Source organism: Enhydra lutris, unplaced genomic scaffold (assembly GCF_002288905.1).
Source record: "Enhydra lutris kenyoni isolate GAN:26980312 unplaced genomic scaffold, ASM228890v2 scaffoldscaffold10, whole genome shotgun sequence".
Taxonomy (NCBI): Eukaryota; Metazoa; Chordata; class Mammalia; order Carnivora; family Mustelidae; genus Enhydra; species Enhydra lutris.
This window is the reverse complement of record NW_019154094.1, coordinates 27,378,684-27,400,632: the sequence shown is the minus strand read 5'-3', so window position 1 is coordinate 27,400,632 and position 21,949 is coordinate 27,378,684. Positions and strand designations below refer to the sequence as shown.

The 21,949-nt window shown below is 42.7% G+C and overlaps 1 protein-coding gene across 4 annotated transcripts in view; it reads left to right on the top strand.

The window, feature by feature from the left end:
- Nucleotides 1–21,646, top strand: part of LOC111143744 (forkhead box P1) — a 596,731-nt gene extending 575,085 nt beyond the window's left edge. For 2 of the 4 annotated variants that reach the window (XM_022497580.1, XM_022497579.1), the window contains exons 10-16: nt 4,094–4,295; nt 4,401–4,480; nt 5,085–5,186; nt 8,836–8,957; nt 10,714–10,783; nt 15,187–15,353; nt 20,840–21,646. In XM_022497580.1, the coding sequence (XP_022353288.1) occupies nt 4,094–4,295; nt 4,401–4,480; nt 5,085–5,186; nt 8,836–8,957; nt 10,714–10,783; nt 15,187–15,353; nt 20,840–20,984 (888 nt within the window). In that variant the 3' untranslated portion in view covers nt 20,985–21,646. Of the gene's footprint in view, nt 1–4,093; nt 4,296–4,400; nt 4,481–5,084; nt 5,187–8,835; nt 8,958–9,332; nt 9,503–10,713; nt 10,784–15,183; nt 15,354–20,839 lie in introns of all 4 variants that reach the window. The other 2 variants (XM_022497581.1, XM_022497578.1) reach the window with 2 other exon arrangements.
- Nucleotides 21,647–21,949: the final 303 nt, after the last annotated feature.

Here is a 21,949-nt window from a genome sequence, read left to right as displayed (position 1 = left end):
GACAGCAAAACCCACACCAGTCCAGATTTGCTCTTCTATTGTAAGTCCGTAATTAACTTTTCTTTCTCTCTTTTTTTTGGGGGGGGGGTGGAGGGAGAGGGAGAGAGTCCTCTGTTTTCAGAGAGACCTCAATTTAAAAGGGCCGGTGTGGTTTGAACACAGAGCCTGTTCTGAATCCTTCCCCATTCCCCATCTTCTCTCTCCCTTGTGACCTTCCTCCCTGAAGATGATTTCTCCTCAAGACAAGCATGTGATGATCCAACAAAAGTTTAAAAGTTAACAAACTTCTATAGCCGTTGACGAGGTTGACATTTCATTAACTTGTTGGTTCAGCCTTCAAATGGTTTCGCCAGGCGAAGCCCCCTCTGTTTGGAGTTTACAGCTTTTTGTTCTTCCTTCCCTCACAGACCACAGTCATGTTTAATTTGGAATCTGGGCTCCTTTGGCAAATTAGCAATTAGAACAATTTTGTGGGAATATGTATATGTGTCATTAGTTTTCCTGCAAATTAATAGCAAGGCCAGAGGTCAGGCAGAAATTTTCCACTTGACTGCCATTCCTCTGTGGAGACTTGGCACTTGGTTGTGGAATGGCCACAGCTGCTCTCAGCCACCCTCTTCCTGTAGGAACCGTCTTTTAATTAGTTTACCTCACAGCCATCATTACAAATATTACTGCCTCCCCTCCTCGAAGTAAAATTACTGTTTCTACAAAATATTCCAGTGACATCTCGCACCACTGCACATTGATGGTGGGGTCACTCGAATGCAGCATTTAATCATTAGATCACCTCCATCCGCGTCTCCTAATTAGAACCCTTACAATACATTTTTATCTGGTAATTAGCTGAGATTGGCTGCTTCCTCTGTGGCTTATTAGAGACAGCCCAGCAGTGGGTGTGAATCACGGTGTCATTTGTCAAGCCTGGTAAGCCCCCTCTCTGCTCTCTTCTGGCTTCGTGTTTATTTCCACTTGCTACCTGTGTTCAAAAGCCTCCAGAAAATTCTACCGTGTATTTCTCTGCGCGTCATGCTAACCTGGAAGGATTTTATTTTTCACTGTTGCTTTTTCGGTACAGACAGCCCAGATGTTAGGACCCTGGGTAAAAGCTGCAGATGTCCCATTCTTCTCACATTTTATGACACAGTACCACGTGACATGTCCGTTCTCCTGTGCGAGCACCACAAGATGGATTTGTACGTGGCTGAATGTTTACACGAGTTTTGATTTTTTTGGAGCCCAGCAGCACACTTGATGCCCTCCCTCACAAAATGGGAAAGCAGCCGGCATACTCCTTGAGGCCGTTGTATTTATAATTCTCATTAAGTGTTGAAGAAAGTTACGGTGTTTAGGTGCTGTCCTTAAACGGAAGAGAAAAGCCAAAAAGTGGAGTTAGTCCTCAGAATTGCTTTGTGGTTATTACACACACTGCCCTTGGACCAGGGTCTGTGTTCGATGGGAAGCTTGTCAAGGGGCAGCAAATGAATGTTCTGCCCTTGTTTGTGTCATTTCAGTTTCAGATGCCTTATATTTTTTCAGCAATATTTATTGAATATGATTTATAAGCAGGGACTAAAGCTATCCACAGACTCCTTTCCTTTCCAAAAGTGAGCATACAGAGGAATGAAACTAGCCGGTGTTTATTTTTCCCGTTAACTGGGCATGAGAAGCTTATACAGAGAGCCTGGAATCACGCGTTTGTGTGTGTGTGTGTGTGTGACTGTTTGTGAATAGGGGCAAGTTATTTCCTCGGTCGTGAGCCTCAGTCGGCTCATCTGTACACGGTGAGCAGCGACACCTCACTGATCAGTGACAGTAGGAGAATGAAGTGTAATCACACAGTGGCAGGTGGCTCGCAACATGGTTTATACAAATGGTCTCCAGGACTTTCCAGTGTTTGGATATTCTTAGGCCTAGCAGCATCCAAATTTGAAAAGCTGTTGTGTTTATGAGCAGTAGCCTTCCCGCAACTAATTTCCTTGACCCGTCGCGTGGGCTGATGCTCGTACAGACAGTTCCTGCACTTGGTCAGTGATGAAGGCCCACGGCGCCGAGGAGGTCGGCCCCAGCCCTCCCCCATGGCTTCTCAGTTCTGCTCCATCCCAAGGCTGCCTCTCTCAACTGAAAGCACTTAGTCCGCAAGTACGCGTCACGAAGGCAGGTTTCCAGCACGAATAGAAAAGAAAGTGGCTCACAGCATTGGCCCAGTTTGCTGGGGTTGGTGGGGGTGGCGGCTGTGAGAGCAGGGTCCTCTGCACAGCTTGCCCTTCTCCAGGGTGGGGGGGGGCTGGGGGGGGAGGGTCTGGCATTAGCTGAGTCAGCATTTCACTGGTAGGTGCGGGGAGATTATAAAGAGAAGCACAATTACAGGTTTGTTCCCCTGACATTCCCTTTCCAGCAACATAGTTACATTTTTTCCATGCATATTTACCTAACAATACTTGCTCGCTCTTCTCTTCAGATTTCAGGATTTTATTTTGTTTGCTTGTTTGTTTTCACATATGAGAGGCATTCTCATGGCCTTTTTCATTATCAGAGCACGAGTAGGGTTGTATCATCTCAACAAACCAGACCTTTTAATGTGTTCTTTATGATCCCGGAGGAATCTCATTTTTAATACCTCCCACAAATAACGTCTTGTCCGTAAGGCTACTATAATAGTGAAATATGTAACTATGTTAAATGATTTGAAATCTGGTTTGAGAAAATGTTACAAGTAAGCCTCCTTGGCATAAGTTTCTTGGATTTGGGGCCGGCTGGAAGTATCTGAGATGCCAATTGTATGTAAAAATAATGTGTTGAAAATGGCCAGGTTCTGTAGTATAGCCAGACTTAGTATTTCTGGAAGAAGAAACTTGGGGTAAGGGGGACAAGCCCACTTTTTTTTTTTTAATTATTACTAATAAGCACTTCCAAGGTGAACGCTTATCGAAGGAAGGAAACAGTACTCCTTCATCTTCCTTTGTACGACTTCAAATAACGCGTGTTTCCTCACTTGATGCTATAGATTCCATTGTATTACTGAGTATTTGAAACTGAAAGAAAAAAATTTTGTACAGTTCCTGATGTTTCATATGTCATTTTTTAAAATAGATTCCAGTCCTCTATTGGATAGAGTTTAATGAAGACTACACATAAAGCTTTCAAAGATTAGTCTTTGCCAACTGATAGAACTAAATGATGTCTTACTGGATCAATGCCACTCTTTTTTTCTTTTTCTTTTTTTTTTTTTTTTTAAGATTTATTTATTTATTTGAGAGAGAGTGAGCAGGGGTGGAGGACAGAGGGAGAGAGAATCTCTAGTGGACTCCAAGCTGAGCACAGACCCCAACGCCGGGCTCGATCCCGTGATCGTGAGAACATGATCTGAGCCGAAATCAAGAGTTGGACCATCAACCAACTGAGCCACTCAGGTGCCCCAGTGGCAGTCTTTTTAAACGGGAGCCATAGGCCAAACATCCTTGTGGTGTTTCCAATCGCTGCAGTTTCATCGTGGAGTTAAGTAGCTTGTCCCTGTGGTGGCCAGAGTGGTAGCCACTGGCTACGTGTGGCTGTTTAAACAAAAGTTTAATCTTGATAAAAAGTAAAAACAGCTCTGCACTGGTGCTAGCACGTTGCAGAAAGTGCTGCTGGAGCGCTCAGGTCTAGACCAGTGTATCCCAACTGGTAGCTTCTAGAATGTTGGTGTTCCCTGGCGCTATGAGGACTCCACCCCCTCCAGGAGATTTGCCAAGCACAGTAGGCTGCTCAACAGGGTTCAAAGTCATGACTCAAGGAATGTTTTGACCCAGAACTTGTCAAACTTCACTGGGCTAGGTCACCCCTTTGTGCATACGCTCATTTTTCACCGTCTTTGGAAAACACCTGTGTCACCAGCGGGTCAGGAGAACATGGCCAGAGAGATTTTTAAACTAACCAACTATGCGAACGGTTTCTACGTGGGAACTCGCCTCCCGTTTCAGGTGATTAGAAGCATCTATTTAGAGAAGTAAAGCTAGCCGGGCATCCCCTGCCATGCTCCTGCTGGATTTCAGATGCCTGCTTGCTCTCTGCTTTTCTGAAGCTCTTCTAAGAACTCTTCTCTTCCTCACAGCTGAATCTGGTATCAAGTGTCACACTCTCCAAGTCTGCATCTGAGGCTTCTCCACAGAGCTTACCTCATACTCCGACGACCCCAACCGCCCCCATCACTCCTGTCACCCAAGGCCCCTCCGTCATCACCACCACCAGCATGCATACGGTGGGACCCATCCGCCGGCGGTACTCGGACAAATACAACGTGCCCATTTCTTCAGGTAGCTACTTCCTGTTTGCCTCATGTAGAACTGTAATATGCAATTCTTGTAGACCACCCTCTTTTTAAAAAGTGATAATTAATAGGACAATGATTCTTATTTTAGCAGATATTGCGCAGAACCAAGAATTTTATAAGAACGCAGAAGTTAGACCACCATTTACGTATGCATCTTTAATTAGGCAGGTGAGTAAATAACGCAGTATGGGGAATTCCATCAAATGTATACATGTACATGGATATAGTATATTGATGAAGTAGATTTAGAACCGTTTAGTATGCAAGCATGCTAAAACCTTTTCTATAAGGTTTTTTAAAACTGCAATATATAACATAATTGCTTTTGATTAAGTATTACAATACGATGTGATTATTAGGAAATTCATTTCACACAACAGTGAAAATGAGCCTGTTTAAAGATGGCAAGTCAATTATCACAAGCTACAGTAATCTCTGATCCCTAGAATTAATCTGAGCTCTAAATAATTACTGAGCTTTAATCAGCTAGTGAAATGTTTTGCATTTCTCTTTGATTCTGCTTTATGAATGACTAATAAATTAATATTTCTGTACGGAAACAGAAATAAAAACTCAAAACAATTAGATAATTCCGTTTTGAATTTTGCTATTGAACTGTTAAATACAACCATTAATCTTAGATCATTTCGTGAAACCTTTCTTGGGCTTTAGCTCTGAATCATGGTTATTTTATATTTTCAAGAAACTGTATAATGACGATTCTGCTGATTTGGTCATAAATTATCTTCTTTTTATTACTTTTGCTTCACAGGCCATTCTCGAATCTCCAGAAAAGCAGCTAACACTAAATGAAATCTATAACTGGTTCACACGAATGTTTGCTTACTTTCGACGCAATGCTGCCACGTGGAAGGTAAGCTTCCTCCCGGGCCTGTTTAGGCTCAGGTCTTGCCATTTATAAAAGAGTTTGTTGTTGATAAAATGCAGGTGTTGTAAGTTACAGGTGTACTATTTCGATACACTCAAAGAGTCAAGTTTACGGGAGTATTTTATTGAGAAAAGAGTACTGTTGGGGTTAGAATGCTGGGATAGAAGACTGCCATTACACTGGCATCAGATTTTGGCTGGACCAGCCAGTAAAATCATTTCTGTCTGGTTGGAATATGTAGGGGAAAGGAACGGATGACACTGTCACCCCGATGCTGAGGTTGTCCTCTTAGTTACACAAATCTCATGGTGGTCCATCATTAGCCACCACCCGTATTTGCTGAGATGCACAGCTAACATTTTCTTAACCAGGAGAAATGATCAGACAAACTTGACATAACCTTCACTGGTTGGATTTTAAAAAAGAAAAAAAAATGCTCCTTACCATAATTAGTAAAGAAAGCGGTGTGGTCTCATGACTAGCTCTGTATATAGAAATTATCACAGGGGAGCACGATGTATTATTAAGTTTTTGGTTTTAGTTTTGGGTTTGGGTTTTTTTTTTTTTTTTTTTTTGAGGGGGGTTGCTTTTGTTTTTTTTTTTTTTTTTTTTATATCACACTATCTGCCAGAGAATCATAGAGAATCTGGAAAAGGAAATGATCCAACTTCACTGTAATGCCGTTTGCTATAAAATGGACCAAATCCCTCAGCTCCGCATGGGATGCCCTAACAAGGCTTGAGGGTTACGTGACCTTCCTCTTTTCCAGTTCAACAATGGGTTCATAGATTCCTTTAGTATTCCTTCCATTTTATTAAATGAAGCCCTCACAAATTTTTGGATTTTACTGCTTTTAATTTCTTGGTTTAAATATTATTGCTATAGAAGAGGGCAGGTTCAATCTGGTTTTGGATTTTTTTTTTTTTTTTTTGCCTTTTTACTACCTAGAATTCTTAAAATCCCCAAATTCCACAACATGTAAAATGCAAATATCTTAGGGTATTTTTACATGTCATTATTATAAATATGATAGGGATTTATTATACGATGCAATGGAAATTTTCTTTGCTACTTTTTAAATTTTAGATAAGAGAAAAACAAAAACAGAAAACACATTGCCTCTTTTATGTTCTTACAAAATTAGCATTTTAAAAGAAAATGAATATAACCATAGAATTAATTTATCAACCTCACACAGCCATGAATATCTCTTATGGCTCAAAGTATCCTTTTTTATTTCCATTAAGACACATGGGTGCTGAAGGGAACCTATGTTCAAAACCTTACCCGCTTTTCCTCAGCCTCCCTTAGGAGATAAAATGCAAAGTATCTTTAGCTATGAATGCTTTTCAAAATGTAGGAAGTATAAGCATGAAGCAGACATTTTCTTCAAATTGCCTTTTATAAATAGCAAGTGATCAAATTTAAAAATAATTACTGGCTGTGAATATGATATTTAAGCTCAGATCTACAGCTTTAACTTTTTCATTTTTGCAAACTGCAGGAAAAAGTGCCATCAATATAAACAATCCTAGATCAAGTACCAAATGACTCAAACACATATAATTTTCTTCCCGTGTCCTTATTGGTATTGTCATCCTAAACAGAAGGTGAAGTGCCCAGTTTAAGTTAGGGCTGAAAAGGGCTTACTCACGTTTTTGGGCAACTCTTGTTTTCTGGGTGCTTTTGCTTAGATGTACAGTCTTGGAAAATAAAACTTCAGTTTGACTTTCTATCTTTACTCACATGGCTCTGTTCTTCAGACAGATCTATAGCAGTCCTTCTGGCAGACATGGTTTCCGTAGATCTGCAGTTCTAAATGTTTCGACGATGCTTATTCTCAAATATTAGAGAGTGATAGGGTGGAGGGGAAATGTTGATATCTTTCCCCATTATGTCTTCTGTACATATACATGATCTTGTCTGTATTTTTTTAAAAGACAATTTGGACTTACTTGTTTTAACCTCCTTAGTATTGTCCTAGGAGGTAAGAGGAGACCGTTTGCATCCCTATATATATAGCCTGTGTCGGTACCACATGAGAAAGAAAATGCTTATTCAAAGAGCAGACTACCACCTTACACGTGAAGAAATTTGTCCTACCAAGTATAAATACAACATGGCAAATGTTTTCAAAGATTTTTTTCTTTTTCTTTTCATGCAAACCTGTCCAACCTGTTTGAATCAGGGGTGTCCTTTCACGGTCACCTGGATGTTTGCAGCCTACCCCAGTTATGCTGACATTGCTCAAAAACTCTGAGAATTTATCATGTGGATTCTCCTTGCGAGTGGTTGATAACTTGGCTATGTCATAAAACGTGTCTCGTTATCTTCGAAATATCCCATATCGAAAAAGAAAAACCAGCACTATCTCGTCTGACTGCTCCGTCAGAGGCATCAGTGGTGATTACGTAAAAGTAGAAACAGGGCTCAGGATCTTGAGAACAGAGGTACCTGCGGGCAGCCCAAGGGGGTGCCGTGCGGCACATTTGAGCGATGGCAGCATCATTGGAATGGAGTGGAGTGGAGGATATGCTACACGGCATGGGAGATGGGATGTCTGCATCCACTCCTCATGCCCCAGCAGTCACCTGCTTATGCTCTGTAAGAAGAAAGTCTTGAGTCAATGGCATGGGTCTTTTTGTAATGTGCTCATGTCTAATTTGGAGTCTAGATCAGTTAAGTTCAACCAAGGAGGCTAAAGAGACGAGGCCTTGTTTGTTCCGGGCCCCAGCATGGGTTGTGGATTTTCCTGAAAATCAAAGCAAAGAGGAGATGTTAAAAGCTTTTCTTTACCCACCTTCGGTGGGCTGTGGGTATCAAGGGTCTCCATTTAAGAATGATCTTGGAAATGACCTTTAACCATAAGAAAGAGACATGGGGACCAGGGACAGAAACATGTCTTTAGGAACCGCGAGCTGCAGGACTATCCTCTTTTTGCCATTAAGAGTTCGACTCAAGAGTTTCTTTGGCATTTTTTGTTAGTTAAGGTAATTGCCCATAGTAAGGGCCAAGGTTTTATACGTTCGGGAAGGTAAGACATAGCTTGATGATGGATACTGATGTCCTGGGGATCATTTCATTCCCTCATCCTATCAGCTGCAGGAGGTGATGCTTTCAGTGGTAAAATCCATTTAGATAAACCTGACAAAACCTGTAGAAGGTGTTAAAGCCGAAACTTTTGAAAAAAGAATAAGAGCAAAATGTGTTTAACAATATTATCATCTTGCATGATTTTTTAAAAATACCCTTTTCTATGGGAGATAAGTGGGCTTAAAGGGGACAGTTTTACACTCTGCATGTTTATTTTGAAGTCATATTAACACGATTTTCAGATTTTTACTGTGAACCCTATTTGGGGCTTCTATTAACCATTTCTTCTAGTTAGCTCCTACCAGAGAGTAGATGAAAATGCCAGATATAACTAATTGATACTTTTGTGTTGTTGTTTTTTTTTTAATTTTTACATTTGGAAAAGGCATCCTTAACCTCAAGAAGGTCATCCACGGGGGTGGTTAGCTACAGCTCTTGGGAATGGTTTGACAAATGTGGACTGTGAGGCTGAATGTACTGCTGTTTTTGGAGTCTTTTCTTATAGAAAATGTAAATGTTCTCTCTTTTATACTTGCTGCAGAATGCAGTGCGTCATAATCTTAGTCTTCACAAGTGTTTTGTGCGAGTAGAAAACGTTAAAGGGGCAGTATGGACAGTGGATGAAGTAGAATTCCAAAAACGAAGGCCACAAAAGATCAGTGGGTACGTCCACCATGTTTGAACTTCTTAGCCTAGCTTGGATTGTGCTAACAAGTGTCAAGTAGAGGCTTTTGGCTGCTAGACGGTGTTAGACCGACGAACCGGTTTCACGTTGTCTCAGTTAAGGGAAGCAAAAAAGCATTTCATCCCTCCTGTTTTGTATACCCACCAGTCCCCTGCCCTGCTTGCCGGTCTTTGTTGCATCCCACGCTAGTAGCTTTTAGGTGGCAATGCATATTAACCCTCACAAACCATTTGCTTATGCTTATTGCATTTTATTTTCTTTTTCCTGTTCCCTGTATTGGATGTCTGTTCGCCCCCCCAACCCCGTCTCCTTTTGTTGCCACTCCATCTCCTTTGCTGCTGCTCCTATCCCAGGGTGCCATTCGCACCAACCTCTCACTGCATAAGTGCTTTATCAGAGTAGAGGATGAGTTTGGGTCCTTTTGGACAGTTGATGATGAAGAGTTTAAACGTGGCCGCCATATTCAACGAGGCCGTCCTCGCAAATACTGCCCCGATGAAAACTTTGACGAGCTTGTCACACAGTAAGAGCCTTTACTTGCTTTTGTTTTGTTTTTTCTGCTGTTGCTTTGGCTTTGCATGGTTGACTCATCCCATGTAGTTTTGCATTTCACCAAGTAGCAGTGCCACGGCTTTCTGCAATGGAGCTAAATTGTGTGATTCGTACATGTACTTCTCTTGTTTCTCTTTGGAACGCCAGTGCCTTGAATAATGCTTTTTTGACGTCTTTAATGCACATATTGGTTGTATTTTGATTCAGCAGCTTACGGGGACCCTTTAAGAGTAAATACCTTGGCTTAGAAGTCATTCCTCCAAGTAAAAAGGCAGCTTTTAGTGGAGACTTAACATGTGTATTTAACGGGGTACATGTCTTGGTATTTGCCCACTTAGTTATAATAATAGCATAAGTGAGGGGAAATGAATGACGAGAGAAATCCATAACAGCACACAGACTTCCTTTGAGAGCCAGTCAAGGATCAATCTGGGTGACTTCCTCCTGGAAGCCTCTCCATCCCCCCACTTTTTCCGAATGCTGTCTTGTCTTCCTTGCGTTAGCTCATGGACACAACATCCAGTATTCTTACAAAGTCCCAGATTTGGCTGTGCAAGATAGATCTCAGCCCAACCTCCCCACTTACTTGGGAACTACCCTTCGCTGTCACTCCCTTCTCCCCATCTCCTTTTAGCACTAAATGTGCCTGGTGGGGCGGGGGGGGGGGGGGGGGGGGGGGGGGGGTCTTCTTTAAGAGCCTCCTGCCGTTACCTCCCACCGTGATTCTGGAGTTAATATCATGGAGACAATTCTCTAGCTAACTCCCAGGAATCCCTGTTACCAGCTCACCCCTAGCCACCCCCCCACCCCCACCAGAAATTCTGCCTTCCTATTGGACTCATGGCAGCTACTAAAATTTTGCAGAGAGGTCAAGATTTTATGAAGGGGGAAAAAAAAATGCAGCAGTGGAGGGAGTGCCCAGGGCTGGTCTAACTGAAGCCTGGATTTTACACCCAGTTTCCTTGAAGAGCAAAGTCTTACCCCAGGGGTGTTCGGACAGACCAGCCCCATAAAGCCAGGGGCTATGCAGAAAACCTAAATTTCCTTTGGTTTTGTTAACGGGGGTGGGGGGGGTGGATTTCTGATTGGGAAGGGATACCAGCAAGCTTTAAGATAAAACTTAGCTCGGAACTCCGGGGCTGATGGCGTTTAACTTTGAGTTTTTATCTTTCTCTTACGCAGTAACCCTTCCCTTATTAAAAACATGCAGACCAGCCACGCCTATTGCACGCCCCTCAATGCAGCTTTACAGGTAAGATTAATGGTCGTCCCGAACATGCAGCGGAGGCACATGTCTCCCCCACTCATTTCAAAATATATTAGCCTCGCTCTAATTAGATATTAAATTTTAATTCCGTTAAACTTTTTTCTTAAGTGCACAAAGCATCGTACTCCCTGGAGGCAAACACATCGGGCTGCTTCAGCATTAGCGGGATGCTTAGCATTTTGAATATTGTGGCAAAAAAATTAAAAGTTCACTTATTAATATTTATCAGCAGTATCATAATTTCCATCCTCTTATTTCAGAATTTCACTTGAGGCAAAAATACCACAAGTGTAATTACTCTAGCACAGCTATTAATGTGCTGGATGATAGGCCACTGTATCACATGACCTTCTATTGTTCACGGGTTTAAAGAGAAAGCAGGGCTTTTTACTTCTTCTTCTAAAGTCTGTTTTAGCATCTTCAGTCCGGTGCTTTGGGGGCGGGGGGAGCTAGGAGAGATCCAGGTTTGGTTCACTTGGTAAAAGTAAACTGTTTTTGTTTAAACCAGAGAGGTGTTGAAGAACACTCTTTGGGTTTCCAGCAGATTGCTCAAGATTGCATAAGAAGCGTACAGAATGTTTGTTTCCCAGTGACGAACCAAGCACTCGTTACATAACCAGCATTACAAGGGGATGAAGACACTGGTTCTGAGCAGGAGGGAGTTTGCCACCCAGATGCGAGTTCCCCAGGCAGCCCGAGCCTTTTAGTCGTCCCATCTCTCTGTTGGTCCAGTTTGCATTTGCCCCTGCCTAGAATGCTCTAGAAGACAGGCCAAGGGAATTTTGCTACCTTGAAAAAGACATACTCTGTACATAGATGGGGTGTATGTACTCCAAGGCCATCACGGACCTTCATAGCAGGAGTTCTTGCTGGGGGTTGTATCGTCCATACTTAGTCCAACGCCTTGTGCCCCTCCAAAGGGCACCAACACGCAAACAGAAACATTTACACAGAAACAAGTTCGTCTTAAAAAGGCTCCTGAAGGGGTCAGGGAAGAGAATGAAAAATAGTTAAGAGACTTGACATTATGGGAACAGAGTGTGTGAAGAGGCGGGAGATCAGGACGGGTGTGTGGTTCTCACTAGTCCTAGAACAAATATTTATCAAGCACCTGCCCTGCACCCTGCACAGTCAGTTTCCCCAGCTCCGCGCAGCCTCACGGCTCCCAACAATGGATGATACACCTTTAACACCGTTCCCGTGCTGAGGCATACGCACGGAACTTAGCTTTTCAGTAATTATATTTATTTATTTTTAGCTGGTACCAACTTTAATAGGAGGAACTACTTTCTGAGTTTCTGTTAATTACTTGTAGTTTACACAGTAACTTTAGAAAAGCAAATGAGAGCACGCTTAGATGCCGCCACTGTAAATACCATTCATTAGTAACTTATTTTCCCTGGAGTCTTGTGAAGTGTGAATTTAAAGCTGCTCTATCTGGAAGAGTATTAAGATTACAAGCACATTTTACATTCATGAGGCGGAAAGGCAAGAAAAAAAGCAGTGATCCTCTGGATTCTCTTAACTATGTGACTAATTTAAATTAGTATGCCTTATCATGACAAAACTGTTCGTGCTTCTTCTCGAAAACATTTGTTTCTGGCATCCTCCCTCCCCTTTCTCATTTTCAGGGGGAGCCCAAAACGATCCCATAGCTTTCCAAGAACACTTTATGTGCGTAATGAGGTGAGGTGAATAAACCGATAGAAATTCATGACGGGAGACATGGATCTTCTTCCTCCGGTCGAGGAGTTTGGATCCACGGGCAGTAGACAGTCTCATGTAACTTTCTGCTGTGCAAATTAAATCAGGATTCTACCAGCAGGCTTTCCTTCCCATTATTGCCCATTTCCATTTCTCAAGACAAGTAAAAATAATAGTGGAACAACATCTTAAAAAGATTACTAGAGCAACATAATGCATGATATACAATATATAAAATAGGACAGCAGAATCCACTACAGAAATAAAACATTGGACGTGAGACAGATTGCATTATGCTCTGAAAAAGTGAAGTAACTAAGGGTAACCATAAAGCTTCTTATTTATAGACTGCCTTTCCCCCGAGGATCTTAGCATGGTTCATGTTCCATTATGGAACTTACGGACTTCTGCACCATTACTGAGGCACCTCAGTTTTAGGTTTCTGTTTTTGTTTTTTTTTTGTTGTTGTGCAAAAAAAAAAAAAAAGTGCCAGTTTGAGAGGAAACCACGCACTGTACACAGGACCATTTATATAATTAAGTCCGTTATAAACATCATACCCCACCTGCTCCTTTGTAGACATCAACTACACAAAAGAACGACTTTGTTAACGTTTCTAGCATTGGGTGGATTGCTTTGATCCCTCACTCAACAAAGAACGTGCAGGAGGCTCTCTGGCCTAGCAGACACTGTCCTTCCACTTGGTCATTTTCTTAAAGGGACAAAGCTGGTTCTCTCCATTGATATCTTTCTGATCTCACCACCGAGGGATCAGTAGAAGTGCTTGCCTTTTGGATGCCTTTCACCACTGTGGCTGTTGGGCCTCAGCCCATGTTTTAATGACCTTCACCTAGAACACTTGGAGAGCCAAGGAGAACATGTCATCTTAAGAAGGCTGCTCTGTCTGTAAGGGTGACCATGTTATACCAAAGAACGCCTTCTTACAAACACTTCAGTTTTGTCGTTACCCCTCCATTTTTGACTAAAGAAGCTGCTAAAAAAAAATTACCGTGCTGTAGAGATGGCCCCACTTAGGCCACGTTCTGACTGTGTCATGGTGAAATGTTGAGTGTTAGAGCAGAACTTTCATGACTGGGAGAGGTATGACCACTGAGTTGTCGCAAATGAAAGCTATTTAAGATGCTTATCCAGCTGCAGTTTGGGGGGGGGGATTAAAAAATAATCGGACAACCGTTCTTGCTTTTTCCTCTGCCAAGAAAAAGGAAAATGCTTTATTGCAAATATAAGAGATCTGTTGAAAAAAGTACTTGATGCAAATTATTTAACAAACTGTAGGAGAGCGAGGGAATGTTCAGATTTGCTGTTCGTCAAAATGAGTTCACCACATTTGGAAATAAAAACAGGATTTTTTTTTTCCCACTTTTTAAAAAGCAGGCAGTTATGTAAATCCAGAAGTGGAGGGAAGGGAAAGCTGTGGGCTTGCATGGAGCCTGGCTTTGAAATCGTCCATTGGCCAATGGTATGTTAAGTGAAGACCCATCCCAGGGTCTTGTATCTAAGAAGGCATCCCTGGCTTTGGAATCTGTACAGTGAGCGAGGCTGCAGCTCTCACAATGGGCACGTTCCCTACAGCCCAGCTCTGCACCCGTTCTGTCTTCACTGTTGGCTCTTCCTCTCTAGAGCCGGGATTTCTAGAATACTTTGGACTCTTGTATGACTGGCCAATTGAAATCACCATGCCAGATTGTCTTGTGACTGTACTTTCTCCTCATTAGGATGGAAAACCAGGCATACTGTAGTCTGCAGGAGGACAGTTTTGATAAATCTTGATCTAACTACACTGCCAGTTTTTAAAAGTCTATCCTCTTTAACATGAAAAGTTTCTGGGTTATAATCACTACCCAAATGAAACTAGTTCAGGGTTGTATTTAACGACTATCTGCATTTGAGGCTGGGTGGTCATTTTATTCAAACCCAGGAGGAGGGGAAGCGAACAGGATCCCACCACCGACGTCAGGATTTCTTATTTTTTCCGTTTCCATACTTTGGGCTGACAGTCATACAAAGTGACAGTTATTTCTTTCCATCAGTCCTAAAGTTCCAGGTTGACCGGTCTGAGCCTGAAAGATTGAGGTAACTGTGGGGTAACACCACACAGACTACACTAAACAGATTCAGAAATCATTAAAACCGAAATGAAGGAGAGAGATAAAAATGGACTCCAATTCTATAATCTCTTCCTTTTCTATAGGATATAAGAGGTAAATGTTTATGGAAGTTCTCATAAGTTTGAGCTCTGAGGCCAGAATAATTGGATCAAATCTTTAATATCCAATACTGGAGTCATCAAAGTGGATAAAGAAATGAAAATGCCATTATATTTCCCTGTGATCTGGAAATATTCATTCCATCTTGAAAGAAGGCATCAGACAGAAAGCTCATTTTCGATAGCCCTGTCTAAACCACGTGACTCTACTCAGCAGAGCTAAATTGAGTCCTCCCTCCCCACCACCCCTTTGGTCCCAGCTAGCTCTTGGAAACCGAGCGTGGGACATGGGTCACAAGTCTGCCTTTGAAAGCAAACTCCTCTCCCTGTTAGCAACTTCTATTGGCCAGCCCTACTATGAACCTAAACGGAAGATCGTTGACTACACCCGTAATGAATGGTTTCCCTGTGTATGCTTACTCTGTGTCCTCATCTATTTTCTCTTGGTTGCTAGCAGGCTTCGATGGCTGAGAATAGTATACCTCTATACACTACCGCTTCCATGGGAAATCCCACTCTGGGCAACTTAGCCAGCGCAATACGGGAAGAGCTGAACGGGGCAATGGAACATACCAACAGCAACGAGAGTGACAGCAGTCCAGGCAGATCCCCTCTGCAAGCCGTGTGAGTACTGTCCACCCAGAAGGTCTCTGCGTTCAGGTCCCGGGCTCCCGGTTCGATGTGCACACAAGCCCTTCTTGAGCTGCTTTGGATCCCTTTCTGTAATTTCTGCTTTCCTAGAACCTGGGTGAAAGATGGTGCTTCTGGAAGTGTTTAGCTCGGTTAGCACATAAAAGGACCATTTACTAACTTTCCCATAAAAGCAGTCGGCTTCATGCAGCCCTACAAGTGCACACAGCAATAAAAACGGGTGACTCATTTGCTTTTTTTTTTTTCCCCCCTCTGCTGGGATCTCAGGCCATTATTGAAGCCACATTACCTTTTCCTCCTGAAATCGGTATGCGTCTCTGTCAGTTTGTTCGACTTGCAGGCACGGCGAACCTAGCAGGGGGAAAAGAACACTTGTTTATTCGGTTGTCTGATAGTCTGAAGCACAAACACAGCACTGAAGTGTTCTGCCCAGGCCTTCATGATGGCACAAATGAAAGGCGGCATGATTTATAGATTGCTCTTAAAATATCAAAAGGAAAATTAATAGGAGCATTATAGCAGCAGACGGCAGTATAATGAGCACCATAGAAGTGAATGAAGTGAGGGCGATGGTTGTCCCTGCTGAATGTGAATGGCAGGAGGACAGGGCCAACCACAGGAGAGGCCGTGATGCCCCCGCCGCCGTGGGGAGTGGGTGCGTGATGGCAGAAGAGCCGTGACTGGGAGAGCTCCTTCCCTGCCAGGGAAAGTTTAAAAGAGAAAAGAAGCCACATTTTCCCAAATGATTGGATTTGTGGGGGATGCTCTAGAGGGATAGTCTCTCCCTTCGAGGAAGTGTCAGCTCCACTGTTGCCCACTTGAAACGAAGAAACCAATCCAATGTTCGTAACACTGGCAGCTCCTACCGCAGGCCACTTGTCTACACACTCCTTCTGATTTACCTGGCCAACACCTTATTTTCAGAGCATTTAAGTGATAGGAATGGAAAACGGTGACCTGTGGCCACGAGGACCAGAATGACTAGGCATCGAAGGACAAGGAAAAGAAAATTGCTGTCAGCCAGGATAATGGGTGGCGTTGGAAGGAGTCTGAAATGTGGTTACTTAGCATTTGAGTTTCATGCCCAAAGTGTTTTGAAAAGGATCTTAAAAGATGGAAATAATCATTTTTAATTTATGTGAACAGTCTCTTAGCATTTACTACACAGCATTTTAAGAATGTGTTTCTCTTTCACACTGATACCGCTGTATATCATCTTTTCCAAAGCAGTCTGGTGTTTCTGACTTGACTGTAGTCACCCTCGTGTTCATTTTTAAATCACTGTCATGACAGGAGTGTTTACTCAGATATTAAGGAAGTTCAGAGCAAACATAAATTGGTATATATAAGCTACTTCCAGAAACGCTCGTTAAAGCAAGTCTTTCTTGAAGTTAACGAATGGAAGAGAGACTATTTCTCGTCCTCTTTATGAACTCCAAGGGTTAGCTGATGTATGTTCCTACTATTTAGTGCAAAACACTAAATAGTGTGCAAAACACTAAACACTCTTTTCCTGAAGAGAGAAAGATACTTGGATTAAAAACCTCAGGCAAGAGTTAAGAATGACGCTGATTTTGCTGTACATGATAAAGCCACTACAAAGTTAATTTGTTTAACAACTTCGAATTAACCCCAGTCTTACCAAAAAGCAGGTTTCGCAAGCAGTCAGCATAAATGTTAACGAAAGGAAGGTTTCGGCTGTGTTTTGTTTGGGTTGGTTTTGGTTGTGTTAAGGAAACCCTCTGTAAAGATGTCAGAATGCACACTGTTGTTCAGATCTCCCCGCTTTACATTGTTTGCTAAATATAATTATATGTCAACAGCAGAGTCCCTGTGCCTGCTCTCAGTGTCACAGACTGTTACTCTTTTTGACCCCGTATTTCCATTAAGTGAATTCTGTAATGACATAGTTTTCCTTCTTGTGCAATATGCATTACCCTGCTATGATGCAAATTGTTTCTTAACTGTTCTAGTCTATTGGAATAAATCAAGCCGTAAACTTTATGGCACGGCTTAAAGGACCTTGTTAGTACGGCAGCCCAGCTACTATCTAACGTTGAAACAGAGCTGCTCGTTCTTACTCTTTCCTGTGCCGCTGCGACACTACCACATTTTGTTTCTCTTCGGAAACCCTAGAAAGTAGCCACATAATTATGGCTTTGGGGCATTAGACTTTTATCCTGATAGGAGCTAACGGAGCTAGAAAGCAAAATACTGCACGCTGTGCACACACCCTCCGAACACCCGAACACAATGCCTCTAAACACCAGTCAGCTCTAGTTAAAAACTCTCGTGTTCCCAGAGTGGCTAGACAAAGGAATTACTCAGATGTAAGGAGGGAGATGTGTGGTTCTGCACAGTTATTCATTGAGAACCATTTCGGTGGGGGGGGGGGCGCAGGGGGCGACGTGCAAGGTGGCGCGTTGTAGGGTTCTGATTTCCAGGAGACACATGAATGTATGTGAAACATTGCATCTTAAATAGTTTGCGTCTGACCTGAAATGTATCTTGCGTGGAAATCCATTCTCTTTTATCCTCTGAAGCACCGCAGGCCTGTGTGACTGTATTTGCCACACTCGGGGGGATCTGCTGGTATCAAGAAATGTCGTGAAGCTGGGTTTCATTTCTCTGGAGTTTTAAGAAGCCTTAATGTCTAACTCGGTTGTGTTGTCAGGTTGTCACACAGATCTCGTCAGTTAGCATTGGTTGGGGACCCGCTCTGCATTAGGCACTGGGGTGAGCCAGCATGCATGATAGGGTCCTAACCTAGGTCTTGGGGATGGTAAGTAATCTTACTCAACGTCAGCTGCAACTTCGCAGGGAAAACAAAATCTTCTCTACCGTGAGCTTCGTATCTGGTCTGTTTTTGTTTGCGCCTACCAAAGCACTGCCTTGTCAGAGTGGAAAAATTATAAAGCAAGAACTTCTTTAAGAATGTTCCATTGCTGTTCCATCCTCCCACCGCCCCCCCCCCCACCGCCTATGATAGCCTTATATCATCCTAGGTCATCAAATGCAGGTTTATAAACCTGAAAAGATTAATAATTCTGATTGTTTAAAGAAGTGAAAGTAGGAAAATGTTGATCAAGGAAACCACATTTGAACTTCAGTACAGGGCTAAGTGACACATAGGTAGATTTCTAGCCAGATGTGATCAGCGGAGAAGGGTTGGGGGTAATTTATGAGGTAGCACTGCTCAATAGTGAAAATATGAAATTCAAACAGAAGGAAATGTTCATCACTGTCAGTAATCCAGGAAGAACAATTTAAGGTAACCGGAGCTTACCTTATACCTGCTAAGCAACAAAGTATTTTTTAAAAAATAATGCTTGGGGCTGGGGAAGTTGAGTCTAAATTGATATTACCCTTTGGAAATTAATACTATAATAAATCTTAAGATCCGTAAAGATGTTTTTAGCCTTTGCTCCCAGAATTTCATTCTTAGAAATTTATCCTGAGGAGGTAAATCAACAGAAATAGGAAGATTAATGGATAAAAGTGGTTGCTATATTATGCAAAGAGCCAAAGAAGGTGGGGGGAAAGACAATCACAAAATGCCCAGCATTAAGGGACTGATGCAGCCACAGAAGGCATCTTGTATACCTATAAAAATTACAGCTGCAAAAGCTGACAAAATAATCAGATTTGTTATACACACGATATTTAAAAATATGATGCCACCCAGGAGAGGATAGGCAAACACCAAAAACCTACCTTAATTTAGGTTTATGGGTGATTTTTTTTTTTAAGGTATAGTCATCAGTACACTTAATTCTTCCCCAAAAAATATAGGGATCCTACCAGGGCTGGCTCCAGAGGCACAGTGTGAGAAGTTTGCATGCTCTGTCATTTCCATATTAAAATCCTGACCAATTTTTGAACCGCATCTTCACATTTCACTGGGGCTCTGCAAAGTACGCAGCCAGTCCTGGGTCTGGTCCCTGTAGAAACACAGAGAAGTAGGGCCATGAAAAAACTGAAAAAGGATGGAGCACAACCAGGAAAATGCAATGGACTACAACTTTGAGACATTTCATTTTGCAACTAGTTTTTAGGAAGATGGGCACCATTTTTGAAAAGCTGTTTATCCTGACATCTACCCCAGACACTCTGTACGCTGCGCTAATTTTAGAGTCAGTTGGTTTTCTGAAGGTTCACACCGTCAAGGGCAGTCCAGAGCACTCCTGTTTGTTTTTAAATGGTTCAAGTGGCCTTCGGGGTTTGCATACATCAATTATTTAGGAAATCAGCCATCCCAGTACCACCTCTTATTACTAATACTTGATAATGTCAATTAAAAAATCCTCCCTTCTGCAGCCGGTCCCAGCGATGGGACCATTTTAACTTGAATGGTTCTTTTCCATATCAAAAGGCTTGCCACAGAAAGTAATTTGTATTTGCAAAGGATCGGTTGTAAATATGATTTACGAACAACATTTCCCAATTGTTATCGGAGTGGTTTCGCGGGATCCCCCGCAGTCCCCTTCGGGTGAACCCTGCGCTGGGCCATAATGAGAAAGTTGGCAGATCCTGTCACAGGCTGCGGCGTCCTGGTGGCCGCTACCAGCCGGCCCTCTTGTTTTGCCTTGTTTACAGCTGACAGCGTTATTATTCTGATCGGGGCTCTGCTTTCTTATCATATTGTTGTGTTGGGCGAGCCTTTTCCTCTCCGTTTGTGTTTCCTGGCAGGGCTTTTCTTACCTTATTGACAGTTTGTAAAAATATGCATTAATTTGGAGTTTCAAGCATGTATCATGGTGTCTCTTTGCTGTGTTTGCTTGAAGTTGATTAATGATAGAACCTCGCTTGGGGTCGGTCTCTGGAGAGTTCTTTCACAGGTTCTGCATGTTAACTAGCAAAGCAGAACACACAGCAAGCCATGATTAGCCCAGCCTCCCACGCTCAGTGGTCCCCACAAACCACCATTGTGTTACAGATTCTTATTTCAAGTAATGATTTGAAGACTCGGATTCCTCTCCACAGGATGCCACTGAGGGGCCTGTTATCTGGTACTCAAAGTGTGGTCCTCCTCAGACCAGCGGCATTGCCTGGGAGCTTGCTAGAGAGGCAGAGTCTCGGGCCCCACCCAGACCTGTGGGGTCCCATGCGGCTCTTTATTTAACAAGAACCCAGGGTGACTTGAGTGCTCAGGGTGGTGTAAGCACACCCCCGGAGAAGAGAGGCTGCTTCTGGCCAGAGATCATTCTAGAGCAGCACTGCCCAAAGGAACCTTCTGCCATGATGGAAATGTGTCATCTCTGGGCTGCCCCAGTGCAACAGAGAAACTCCGATTTTAAAATATGGGAGGTTTTAATCAGTTTTCATTTAAGGAGCCACACGTGGCTAGTGCCTGTCCTGGGGCACAGTACAGTCCTTGAGTGTGGCTTCTGTTGCCCAAAGCCCCCAACTTACCGTGGTTGGAAGGGGCTTCCGAGTGAACCTGTTTTCGTTTCTTCCAGGCATCCCGTGCACGTCAAAGAAGAACCCCTCGATCCAGAGGAAGCTGAAGGGCCTCTGTCCTTAGTGACAACAGCCAACCACAGTCCAGATTTTGACCACGACAGAGATTACGAAGACGAACCAGTAAATGAGGACATGGAGTGAACGTCTCTGGGCGGGGGCCAACCCCAAGAACGAAGATTGGGAAACAAAACAAAACAAAACAAAACAAAAAAACAAAACACGTCAAAAGTTAGCAGTGAAATTGTTCTCCATTTGTTGTACAGTCTGGAGGATTTTCACTACATTTTGACAACGCTGAAACGTGTTAACTCTTAGTGCCATCAAGAATCCCATTTGGGAGTATTTTTGATTTTTCTACTTTTTGTTGAAAAAAGGAATTTGTACTCTGTGCATTGGATGGACTTGTTTGGTACTTGGGATTTTCCTCTCTTAACAGTCAACATCAGTGTTGTAAATTTGCTAAACTGATTCACTTTTAGCAGCAGACTTTGAACTGCAGTCCTGCCAACGTTGGACACTGAGGACACCCAACTGAGCATGTGCACCTAAGCTGCAGACCAAGCCTCTGCCCAGAATTTAAGGATTCCAATGGACGACCTATTTGCACAGTACTGCATGTTGATTATCACTGCCTTTACTCCTCTTTTTTTTTTTTTTTTTGTTTTTTGTTTTTGTTCTCGTTTTGCTTCCAGTTGGGATGGGGAAGGCCTTTGTGTGTGTATTGGGGGGAGGGGGTTAAAAAGTAATTATCCCAAACTTTTTAATGTATTGCTTTTTTTTTTTTTTTTTTTTTTTGCTTCTACTATACCATTTTAAGTTCTGACCTCAGGCCTCCATTTGGGCCCATGGCCTCCTGGAGGCTTCAAGTTTTCTGTACCTTGTGATGAATGTTAAATAGGTGTTTTTATTATACAAAAGCTGAATGTCATTTCTCGTTTGTAGTTTTCTGTCACTCATTCCAGTTTCCTTCAGACATCACCACGTTTTCTCCAAAGTCAGAAAACATTCCGTTTTGGTCTTTTTCAAAAAAAGGTCCCAAATGCTGCACTCTACACATGAAGGTCCTCTCACACAGACGTGAAGTCCTGCCAGAAAGAGAATGAATG